Genomic DNA, 11,293 nt, shown 5'->3' on the forward strand with positions numbered 1-11,293 from the left:
AGGCGGGATCCGGGGCTTCGTGGGCCAGCCAAAGGGGGCGGGGGGATTGGAAGTCCACCCGTCCCGGGCCCAGGCTGGAGACCCCCGCTGGTGGGTCCCCTGTGAGGGGAGGGCGACTCCTCGGTCCCCCAAGCGGGGATCGGCGGCGGGGGCGGGTGGGAGAAGCGGAGAGGCTCTCCGCGGGCGTGGGGGGGGGCGCAGCTTTTCTCCTGCGGGGCTCGCTCGGGCAGCCTCCGTCCGGGATGGGGGGCAGCGGGCTGGCGCCTTCCCAGCGATGCTCGGGCGGGTGGGGGTTCCCGCCCCCGACAGTCACCGGCTTCTGGCGAGGCCGGAGGCTGCTTCTCGCTCCGCGGGCGCCGAGGGGGGGCTTCCCACGCGGGCGGCCCCCGGGCAGCGGCCGCGGGGCAGGGAAAGGGTTAAGGCGGGGGGGCTGCCGGGGGGGACGGAGGAGGCGAGCGCGGCTGGGCCGGGCCCAGCTGGGGGGGCGTCAACCAGTCAGCTGGTTGGGAGGGGGCCGGACTTCCTGGTGCTGGGACTTGTCAACAGCCAGCCGAGGCGGGCGCGGAGAGAAGCGGCGCTGGGGAAGGAAGGGAGACGAGCCGAGGCCAGCCAGCCGAGCGGAGCCCCGGCCGCCACTCTGCCCGCGGAAGGCTCGGCCCTTGGCGGGGGGCGCGCGGGCGACGGGCCCTCCTCTCTCCGGGGGAGCCCTGTCCGGTGGGTGGTCGCAGCCCCGGAGCGGCGGGGATGCCCTCCGGCCCAGCCCCGCGATGCCCCGAAGCGAAACGGAGCCCCGCGGCTCCCTGAGCTGCCCTCCGGGCCGGGATCGAGGCGAGGCGAGGCGGGAGCCGGCGGACCGCTCAGCCGCTTCTCTTCGGCGTGGAGGAGCCGCCGCCGCCGCCGGAGAAAGTTGCAGCTGGGAGTGAAACAATGCGGGACGCCTGCCAGGCCGATGCCCCTTAAGCTGCCTTTGCTCCTGGCCAGGGCGCACCAACCTCTCGCTGCTGCCAGACGACCCGCCGGAGCCACCGAGTGCCAGCGCCCGGCCGGCCCAGCCGCAGCGATCACGGGCCGATGACCCCGGCGCCTTTGGGGGGTGCCGTCCTGCCCTCGGAGCGGCCTGAGGTGCAAACTCTGGACCGGTGCTTCTTCTGCCTGGTGTCTGGTGCGGCGATGGCCCGGGGGCGGCCGGTTCAGCAGCAGCTCTGCTAGCGCCCCCCACCCCCGCCTCTGTTGCCCGGAGAGTTGCTGAGAGCCCAGCCTGCTGGGGACCATGAGCGTGGGGAAGAAGAAGAGCGGCTTCCAGATCACCAGCGTCACCTCTGATTATGGGAAGGAGGGTCCGCCTGGAGGGGATGCCAAGGGCCCCTCTGCCAAGCTGGCGGGGGGCCTGCCGGACGAGCCCAGCCCTGTGGAGAATGGCGGTCACCACCCCAATGGTGGCACGGGGCCAAAAAACGGGCCCCTGGCTCCAGGTTCCCCAGGATTGACCCCCTCGCTCCCCGGCCCCACCGGCGGCGTGTCCAGTTCCCGCTTCCGTGTGGTCAAGCTGGACCACGGCTTGGGAGAGCCGTACAAACGTGGGCGCTGGACTTGCCGAGACTTCTACGAACAGGAGATGGACCACCACACGGTGGGGCGGCTGGCAGACTCTGCCCGGCAGCCTCAGTCCCTGGACTCCCGGCTGGAGGTGGCCGGCCTGCTGGCCAAGCCCTCCTCGCCCTTCGGCCCCCAGATGCCACGCCAGGGAGGGCCTGGGCTGCAGTCCCTGCTGGTGCTCCCGGGGCCCGCGGCCTCGGCCCACCAGGCCCGCTCCCTGGGGGGCGGCCTGCCTGTCCTCCGCCCCGGCAGGACCCCCTCCGGCGCCGCATCTATACACAGCCCCCGGGTTGCGGCAGAGACGCGGCCCCTGGCTCCGGAGGAAAGTGCCCACGAGCCCGGAGACCCTCCCCAGCCGGGCACCATCCCCTTGGTGAGAGTGGAGGGGCACCTGCTGCCAAAAAGCGTCACCCAGCTGATCCCGAGGGAGACGGAGGAGTGGCAGAAGGTGAGGACGGGGAGCCCCGTGATCTGTGGATGGGGGTCCTGGGCACCCTCTGCTCCCCTCCCCCCAACCGAGGCCAGGCACCAGGAGAGGCCAGAGCAGAGGGAGCTCGGCTGGGAGAAAGTGCCACTCGGGGGGCGTCCTCTGGGCTCACCCGCCCTGCAGCTTGGACTCCCTTGTTCTCAGAGGGTTGCCCAGCTCCGCCCGTCCTCCTGGGGGCACCTCGCCCTCCCTCTTGCCCACGGGGGCGGGGACGGGCAAATGCTGGATGCCTCTGGTGCCTTCAGGACAGAAGTGCTGGACCTGCTCCCGGGTCCTTTAAGGAATTTGGCAAGCCGTGGCTGAGCAACTACCAGCCCCTCTGCCAAGGGGAAAGAGGGCTGGGGAACGAGCAGAGTTTGGGGGTGCCCTGCCCGAGGCCTCTCCAGTAGGAAGTCTTCGGCTGCGCCCGGGGAAGAGGGGGAAAGAGGCCTGGTGCAGGGGATCCGTTCAGGTGCCCTTGACCTGGAAGCGCTGTCCGTCTGAGGCCGCAGCAAAGGGTTGGTGTCCTAGCAGGGTCACGCTCAGTGAAAAGGCCTTTGGATGGCCAGAGGGCAGGGGGAGCGTGCCCTGCCCAGCCTTTTCCTCTCTTTCTGGGCTATGCAAACAGTCAACCCCCCCCTTAGGGAAGCCCCTTTGACCTGGCTTTCCCCTTCCGCGCGGGGCCCAAGAGGGCCAGAGTGGAAAGCCCCCACCTGACCTCCCCAATTCCCCTTCCTCCTTGCTCTGGGGGGGGGTGCTGAGCTTTTCCGCCCTCCTGACAGATTTTGCCCAGAGAGACCCGCTCGCGCCCATCGTCCCCGTCTCCCCTGCTCTTCCGTGATGCAAGCCCCCACCGGAGGACCTCCGACCCCTTTGGCGTGGCCCGCTTCAACCTGGCCCGGTCGGTGTTTGGCATGGGGGCCGGCCACGACAGCGATGACGACAGGTAGGGGCCGGGGAGGGTGGGCTGTGCCAAGCCTTGCAGGGGGGGGCTTGTAACCCTGGTGTGAGTTTGGGCGTGGCAGGGCCCCCCTCACCTGCTCCCTGCTGGGCGCGTGGAGACCCCGAGTGGGTGAGGCCGGAGGGGGCGGGGGCGCAGGTGACACATCGGAGGGAAGCTGACTTGCGGCCGGTTGCAAGGGGATTTCTTAATGCCGAGACGCCTGGGCTCTCTGCACGCGCCTCCGGCTGCCCTCAGCACGGGCTCCTGCCAAAGTCTGAGCGCAGTTCCCTGTTCAGGCTTGGGCAAGGCGGGGGATTGAGGAAGAGGGGTGTTGTCAGAAGGAAGGAGCGGATGTGTGTGCGTGCGGTTGCGAGTGCTGCGGGGGTGGTGCAGCCCAAACCCCCTCGGAAGTGGCTCAGGGTGCTGCAACAGCCAGTGGTCAGAAGGATTGGTCTGTGTGTGTGTGTGTGTGTGTCCCCCACGGGGCAGCATTTTCTGTACCAGGACAATTTCCACGAAATCGGACCGTCTTTCTTCGGAGGGGTGTTTCTCCACCTCCTCTGCTCCTGTGACGCATTCTGTGGCTTCTTCCTGCGCAAACAGTCGTTGTGTTGGGGCCCGGGGAGTTTTGGGGCAGGCGGGGGGGGGAAATGGGAGCTGTGGGGCGGGGAGGGAAGCAGCGTGTAGAATTTCAGGATCCGGCCCCCCTCGGCCGCCTCCCAGGTAGTTGAGGCCAGCTTCCCTCCCAACCCAGCTGCTGCTATTTCCATCCTGGCACAGAGGGGATCCAGTCAGCTCCGGGGGGGGGGGGGGCGGGGGGGGGCAGAGGAGAGTCTATTTCCAGCCTGACCCACGGCAGCCTTCTGCCAGCCCAGCCCCAGCAGCCTCTCAGCCTGGCTCTCCCGGAGCTGCGCCTGGTTCTGGAGGTGCCAGCAGCCAAGTAACCCCCCAACACAGGCAGATCTCTCCCCCCCCCGTCTTTTCCTTGCCCAGCTTCCTCGCCCTCCGGCCCCTGCTGGCTGCTCTTTGCTCAATCAATCAGAATGGAGCTGGAAGGGACCTTGGAGGTCTTCTAGTCCAGCCCCCTTGCTTAAACAGGAGACCCTAGCGAGACCATTCTGGGCAAATGACTGTCTTACCTCTTCTTAACCCCCCCCCCCAGTGATGGAGTGCTCACGGCTTCTGGTGGCCAGCGGTTCCACTGGTTAATTGTTCTCCCTCTTGGGAAGTTTCTCCTCGATTCCAGGTGACCTTCAGGTGCCTGGACGTTTCAGAACCCACAGCGGGCATTTTAGCTGCTGGGGAGGGACAGCAGCCCCTCCCTGGAGAGTGCCCCCCACATCCATTCATGCTGCCTCAACTGCTTCAGCCCCTCCAGCTGACCACCAGCCCAAGAGGGACCCCCAAGTCTCCCCCACATTTGTGCCCGTTCCCCCCTCTCTCTGGTTTTCCGGGGGTCTCAATCCCATCCCCCCATGCCAGAGTCCACTCCCTCCCCTTTCAGCCCAACCCCCCAAGGTTGGGCAGAGGTCCTGGCTGGCGCCAAGGGCACCCCAAGGGCCGAGCGGAGGTTGCCTTCCGATTCCTGCCTCCCGACGAGTCGCCCTAGGAGAGCCCCCTGCCCTGCTTGCTTCCCCCCTCCCCAAAAGCTTGATGGGGGCCATTACCAAGATTGCCCCCCCAGCCGGTTCAGTCTAGCACCCACTGCATTCCTCCTGGGGGTGACTCTACTATTCTTAGCCACATTAAGTGTCGGCCGGGGGGGGGGAGGAGGGAAGAAATTGGGGGGGGGGGTAAAACTTCAGAGGGAAACACGGGCCGGGTGGGACATTTTGCCCCAGGAGGCGGGGGTGAAAGAACCCTCTGCCCAGATTAAATCCTTCCAAGGGCTGGCAGAGCCGGTTAGGGCTTAGAGGCGGGCATCTCAGCAAGGGGGGGAGGTGTCAGTTGACGGAAGCGCCTTTCCTGCCAACTCTGCTCTCTGCCCCACAGCACGGGTGGGGGTGGGGGTGGGGGGAAGGCTCCCTTCGGAACCAGCAAATCTTGTCTTTATGCTTAGCCTGTCCTGCCCCACTGTCGCCCACCCCTCCCCAGAAAGCATGTCCTGAGTGATGCCAACACCCCCGCCCAGCCAGCCCTGCGGGGTGGGGGTTAGGAGAAAAGATGGAGGTCGTAGAGAGGGCTACCCTGCTCCGGGTTCTCCTCTCGGCTCTATGCTGTGAATCGCTTGGAGGTTTTACACTCTGCACGTGCTCAAGGGGAGTCAAGGCTCAGCATGGCGAGTGGCAAAGAGGGGGCACTGTGAGGGAGGGGCCCTGGGGGGGCTTGCCCAATGTGCCATTGTGAAGAATTCTTCCAGGGGTCAGAAAAGGCCTCCTTGAGTGTGGGGATCCCTGGCCTGGGGGGGGGCCTCCTGCCCCACTGACTTCACCAGGTTGCTGTTCCCCGGAGACCCCCAGCTGTGTCTTGAAGGTTGTCAGCTTGCAGCCTGGCTGGCTGGGGGATTCTGGGAGTTGAAGTCCGCCCATCTGCAAGCCGGCAACCTCGACAAACGCCAACTGACCCACCGCTGAGCCGCAAAACAAACCGACTTGTGGCTGAAGCAAATTTAGGCAACTGTTGTGCAGTTGCCGGTACAGGGGGTCCTTGAAATACGACCATAATTGAGCCCAAAATTCCCCTTGCTAAGCAAGGCAGTTGTTAAGTGAGTTTGGCCCAGTTTACGATCTTTCCTGCCACTGCTGTTGATAAGTGAGCCACATGGTCGTTAAACGAATCCGGCTTCCCCTCCTTGACTTTACTTGTCGGAAGGTCGCCAAAAGGGATGGCGTGACCCCCCCCCGGGACCCTGCAGCCACCATAAATATGAATTGGCTGCCCAGTGTCCAAATTTTGATCCTGTGACCGGCAGAGATGCCGTAACGGTCGTGTGAAAAATGGTCACAAGTCACTTTTTTCAGCGGCGTCGTAACTTGGAATGGTCACTAAATGTGCTGTCGTAAGTCTGGGACTGCCTGTAGGGTGGTCGCAAAACCCCCTCTGCCCCCACCACCACCAAGCAGCTCAGAGGGCAGAATGAGAGTTCCCATGGAGGGGGGGTTGCTTTGATTCTGCCTCCTAGATTCCCCCCCCCCCGGGCCCCACAAAGCTTCAGGGTCTGCCAAGGGCACCATTGCCTGGGCCGGGGGGGGGGGGCGGAGGCAGGCCGGGCCCTCATTCGAGGGGGCTGGGGCTGCTGGGTTGTGCAATGCGCTTGGACTCCTTTCCCTGTTTCCATAACAATGTCCCACCCCCGGCGTCCCCCCCCTCCCTGGACGGGACTGGCATAAACAGAGGTGGCAAATTCATAAAGGTTCCTTTGTGCAGCCCCCACCCCCACCCCCTGCACGCCTTCTCGGGCACATCTGAGCCAAGAACGAAAGGGGGGGCGCGGAGAGCGGAGGGTCCCCCCACCACTTCCGTCCTGAGCGCGGGGGACGGAAGAGAGTGACGGGCGCACGGCTGCTCTGGCACGCCTGGCAGGCTGGGCAGCTGAGGCCCCAGTTGCTGGCTGGCTGGCTGGCTCTGCTTTCTGCCGAGGTGGGGAATGGGGCGCGCTCCCCCCGGCCCCCCCCAGCCAATGAGAGTGAATGAGAGGGGGCCGAGAGCCCGGCACAGAGATGGCTATTTATGCGGAGCCAGCAGCTGGCTGGCCACGCGAGGGTCCGTCGCCTGCCCCGTCCTGCGGGAGCCACGCGCACCGCCAGCCTTTTCCCAGCCTGGGCGGCTGGCTGTGGCCAGCCTTTTGCCTGCCGATGGGCTGGGAGGGATCGAGGCTCAGAAGGGCCGGCGGGTGACCGAAGGACACGACGGGAGACGGGAAAAGGGATCCCTAGCCGCTGCTTTTGGGGGTGCCGCCCTTGGGCCCCGGCGGAGAGCCGGGCGCGGAAGGACAGGTGGGGGAGATGTCTCTGGACCGCCGACGGGCCTCGGTCAGATCCCTGGTGAACGCTTACGAGTCTCGGTGGGAGCACCCCGGCTGTGGCTGCTGCCTGCTCCCCCATCCGGGGGCCTCCCCTCGCCCCAGGCAGAGGGGCTGCACCTCTCCGGCTTCATCCCGGGATGCCTCCCCCGCCCGGGGCAGGAAGCCGAAGGAGACCCCGCCAAACCCCCAGAAGCTGAACGGATGCCAAAAGAAGGAGGCCGACCAGAGGCTGCTCTCCCTCCTGCTGGTCCTCCACAGGTAGTGGGGGGGGCGGTCTGGGCAGGGGGAGGCCTCTGGGCTGCTGGTGGGCAGGAGGGAGAGCGGTCAAGAGAGGGGTCAGCCCCCCCCCCGAAGGTTGTTCTGGAGGGAAGGAGCCTTGTGCAAAACGGACTGGCTGTGTTCTCCGCTCCTTTAGCTGGTCCGTTGTGTGGAATCTTGTGTGGACTCAGAAGACGGGCAAGCAGGGCGTGTGAATGCAGCTCTCGCTTTGGTTAATTCTCTCAGCAACCTCCGCAGCTCCGGGGTGAAGACTGTGGGGGTCCCTGGTGCTCTCTGAGCTGGGTGGTTTCCTTGCAGACATGTCATGGCCCAACTAAGGAACATCATCGGTGCTAGAAGGGAGGGGGGCTTATACAGAGGAGGAAGAGGAGGATCGCAGGGTCCCTGGTGCTCTCTGAACATGGTTAGGGTTTCACCCCCAAACTGATGATGCTGCCTAGTTGGGTAATGAAATGTCTGCAAGGAAACCAACCAAGCTCAGAGAACTTCAAGGACCCCCCCTTAATGGGTCTTTTCTGCTTCTCTCCCGGGGTGGGGGAGAGACACGGGGGTCTCATTCTTAAAACAACTGAGAAAGCCAAAGTGCTTTGGGTTTGTGGGTTACCCCGGCTGATGTATCTCTGGACCCCACTTGGAGGGCCGCTGACTTGACCCATCTGAGCTCTGCAAGCTTAGCAAGGCACACCTGGACTCTGGAGGGGGAGGGAGGAGCCAGGCCAGGTACCCTCCCTGCGAGACCATTTGAGCTGCTCGTGCACAGACCGCACACCTGGGTGGGCTCGGACCTTTTTATCCCACCTGGTGGGGCGGGCATACATTGCTGGGGCCAGAATGGCCCGGGAGGGGGCAGTGCCAGCCCCCTGGCCACACCCCGTCCCCATGCCACTGGCACCAGGGGGCTGCTGAATCTGCCGGGTCCCTACGGCAGTGGGGCACCTGCTTCACTGGGGCTTCCAGCCCTTCTGGCTGGAATCCTACTCTGGGATCGTGGTCCTCTTTGAGCAGGGGGCTGGACTAGAAGACCCCCAAGGTCCCTTCCAACTCTCTTTTTCTCTTTTTGCCTAGTTGGCAGGCCTTGGGGGGGTCAGCGGGGCTGGCTCTGGGGAGCAGAAGCCCTGTGGGGCGGCAGCAGGACTGCATGGGGGCTGCTGGCCTTACAAGTCGGGGCAGGCTCCCCTTTGGTGGGGCAATCCGATTCACGGGGGCTTCTCTCTCCCGCAGCGGAACCAACAGCAGCATGATCGCCATTGACAACAAGATTGAACAAGCCATGGTAAGTCCAGAGAGACGGGGCAGGGATGGCGGCGGCCATGGTGGACGGGCACGGGCGGACCGCGGGGTCCGTGATCAAGAGCCAGCTTCTGCCCAGGGGGTGCCAGTCCCCAACCCTTGCCAGCTGCCAGACCCACCTCTCGGATGACGTTTCTGGATGTGTCCCTGGAGATCCTCTGCCATCCAGGGCACAGTTGTCCCAAAGGCAGCTGGACGTCCTCAGTTTTCCTTTGAAAAGAAAATGTTTATTTTCTTTGAAAACGTTTCGCTGTCAAGCTTCCTAAATTGCTGGATGAGAAGCGGAATGTTTACAAATACTTTGCTGCTGTGTTTTGTTTAAAGAAAAGAAAGATGGGTCTCTTCGTTCTATAAACCCAGGGACTCTAGCTGCCTTCTAAAAAGCACCTTTGGGGTTTCTGGATGTGCTTGCCCTGGTTTTATATGCCCGGGCAAGCCTCAGACACAGCCACCCATTCCCTCCTGTCAATTGGCAGCCAGCAGGCCTCTCATACAGGCTCGGAGACGCCGAGAAGTTGCCGGGATCTGCCAGAGGCCAAAGTTGCTTCCAGTGGCAACTTGCCGTCTTCGTAGTTGTCCTCAGGAGAGAGAGAGGCTGTGGCAGCCGGCTAGCGTGAACCCTGGGCCTGCTAGGAAGAGTTTGCAGATGGGCGTCAGGGACTCTGCGGTGACACTTTGGTTAACAGTTCAGCCTTGGTGGGAGTTGCACCCTTTTGGCCCCTCCTTAGTAAAACCACAGTGCCAAGGACCCCTTTCGCTGTGGAATCAGGAGCACGTGAAGGGTTAATAGCACTTTACAAGGCCTCGGTGAGGCCACACTTGGAACACGGCATCCAGTTTTGGTCACCGCGATGTAAAAAAGATGTTGAGACTCTAGAAAGAATGCAGAGAAGAGCAACAAAAACGATCAGGGGACTGGAGGCTAAAACATATAAGGAACGGCTGCTGGAATTGGGTATGTGTAGTTTAATGAAGAGAAGGGTGAGGGGTGGCATGATAGCAGTCTTCCAATGTCTCAGGGGCTGCCCCAAAGAAGAGGGAGTCAGGCTATTCTCCAAAGCGCCTGAAAGCAGGACAAGAAGCAACGGATGGAAACTAATGAAGGAGAGAAGCAACCTAGAACTAAGGAGAAACTTCCTGACAGAACAATTAACCTGCCTCCAGAAGTGGTGAATCCTCCAACACTGGAGGCTTTTAAGAAAAAAACTGGACACCCATTTGTCTGAAATGGCCTAGAGTCAGGGTAGCAACCTTGGCTCTTTTATGTCTCGTGGACTTCAACTCCCAGAATTCCTGAGCCAGCCATGCTGAGGGGAAAGGGAGAGGTTTCCAAGCTGAGCCATGCTGGCTCAGGAATTCTGGGAGTTGAAGTCCACCAGTCATGAAGAGGCCATAGATTCCCCCATGCTGGCTCAGGAATTCTGGGAGTTGAAGTCCACGAGTCATAAAGGGAGTCACAGTTCCCCCGTGCTGGCTCAGGAATTCTGGGAGTTGAAGTCCACGAGTCATAAAAGAGCCAAGCCTGCCTACCCCTGGCCTAGGGTTTCCGGCCTGAGGAGTGGGTTAGACTAGAAGACCTTTGAGGTCCCTTCCAATTCTGTTATTCCGGATCCGTGAGAGGCTGGGTCACAGAGCCGGCCTGCCGGTGCAGTGGTGGGGGAGGGCCGGCGTCCTGGGCCGCGGAGGGACCTCACAGCTCCTGCCTCTGCTTCCTCAGGACCTGGTCAAGAGCCACCTGATGTTCGCCGTGCGGGAAGAGGTGGAGATCTTGCGGGAGCAGATCAAAGAACTCTCCGAGCGCAACGCTGCGCTGGAGCAGGAGAACAGTCTCCTGCGCTCCCTGGCCAACGCGGAGCAGATCGGCCACTTTCAGGCTCAGCTCCACAAAAACAAGCCGTCGTCCAGCGGCTCCGCGTGACCCCGGACGGACGGACGGATGGACGGACGGAGGGCCAGAGAGCAGCTGACGCTGTTGCCTGAGGGGAGGCTGCTGAGTCCCGCCGATGTGAACCTGCCTATTTGGGGGTGGGGGTGGGGTTTGTGCACGTGTGTGCGTGTGCATTTGTGAAACCAGCCTTTAGGGTGGGGGTGGGGAACTGGGCCACTAACCCAGCATGTGCCTTCTGGGGGTGCAATTTCACCCCCCCCCCGCTCCAGAAGGAGCAGGATATGTTTCGTAGCAGGGAAGAGAGGTCCAGAGAGGGTGGGTTGGTGAGAAACTCTCCCCCCCTCGGACTGGGGGACCCCTCCTCCCTGGCAGGGCTTTTCCTCCCCTGACCTGGGGGCAGAATGCTGCATTTGGCCCCCTCCTTGAGACTGAAGTGGGAGGGGGCTTTTTGAAGGTACGACAGACGTGGTTTGAAATTGGGGTGAAGAACTAGCGGGCAATACTTTTATATCAAGGGCACTTTTGCAGTATTTCAGGTTATTAAAGTACCTAGCTGTTCAAGTCGCTCGCTGTGTCGTGGGCTGATCTGCGGGGCTTCCAATAAAGAAGCGGTGGTCCCGTTGAGGAGGGGGCTTTGCCGGCATCTGCAGAGCAAAATGTCTGTGGCGATGCTCTGTCCTGCGGGGTCGTCTTTGTCCCCAAAGGGGCTTTGGCCAAAAGGCAACTGGACTTCCTTATTTTTTTTTCCTTTTCTTTGAAAACCTTTTGCTTCTCATGACCTTCTTGGATGATAAATGTTTTCGGAAGCCCAAGTCAGTCCAGCTGCCTTCTGGAAAAAGCCCCTTTGGGGAAGATGCAGCCCCCCCA

The 11,293-nt window shown here is 62.7% G+C and overlaps 1 protein-coding gene across 1 annotated transcript; it reads left to right on the plus strand.

Moving 5' to 3' along the window:
• Positions 1-529: 529 nt before the first annotated feature.
• On the plus strand, positions 530-10,991 carry TSC22D4 (TSC22 domain family member 4). The gene is made up of 4 exons (XM_083377215.1): positions 530-2,044; positions 2,845-3,008; positions 8,470-8,521; positions 10,256-10,991. Exons 1-4 carry the CDS (start codon positions 1,271-1,273, stop codon positions 10,454-10,456), a joined length of 1,191 nt encoding a protein of 396 aa, XP_083233341.1. The 5' UTR covers positions 530-1,270; the 3' UTR covers positions 10,457-10,991.
• Positions 10,992-11,293: the final 302 nt, after the last annotated feature.

The sequence above is a fragment of the Vipera ursinii genome (assembly GCF_947247035.1).
Source record: "Vipera ursinii genome assembly, chromosome: Z".
In the NCBI taxonomy this organism is placed as follows: domain Eukaryota; kingdom Metazoa; phylum Chordata; class Lepidosauria; order Squamata; family Viperidae; genus Vipera; species Vipera ursinii.

What these genes read in the sequence shown, in the direction of transcription:
- TSC22D4 (XM_083377215.1), top strand. Translation starts at nt 1,271, where the DNA reads ATGAGCGTGGGGAAGAAGAAGAGCGGCTTCCAGATCACCAGCGTCACC. An exon ending in AGACGGAGGAGTGGCAGAAG is followed by an intron (nt 2,045 to 2,844) that starts GTGAGGACGGGG and finishes CCCTCCTGACAG; the next exon opens with ATTTTGCCCAGAGAGACCCG. An exon ending in ACAAGATTGAACAAGCCATG is followed by an intron (nt 8,522 to 10,255) that starts GTAAGTCCAGAG and finishes CTGCTTCCTCAG; the next exon opens with GACCTGGTCAAGAGCCACCT.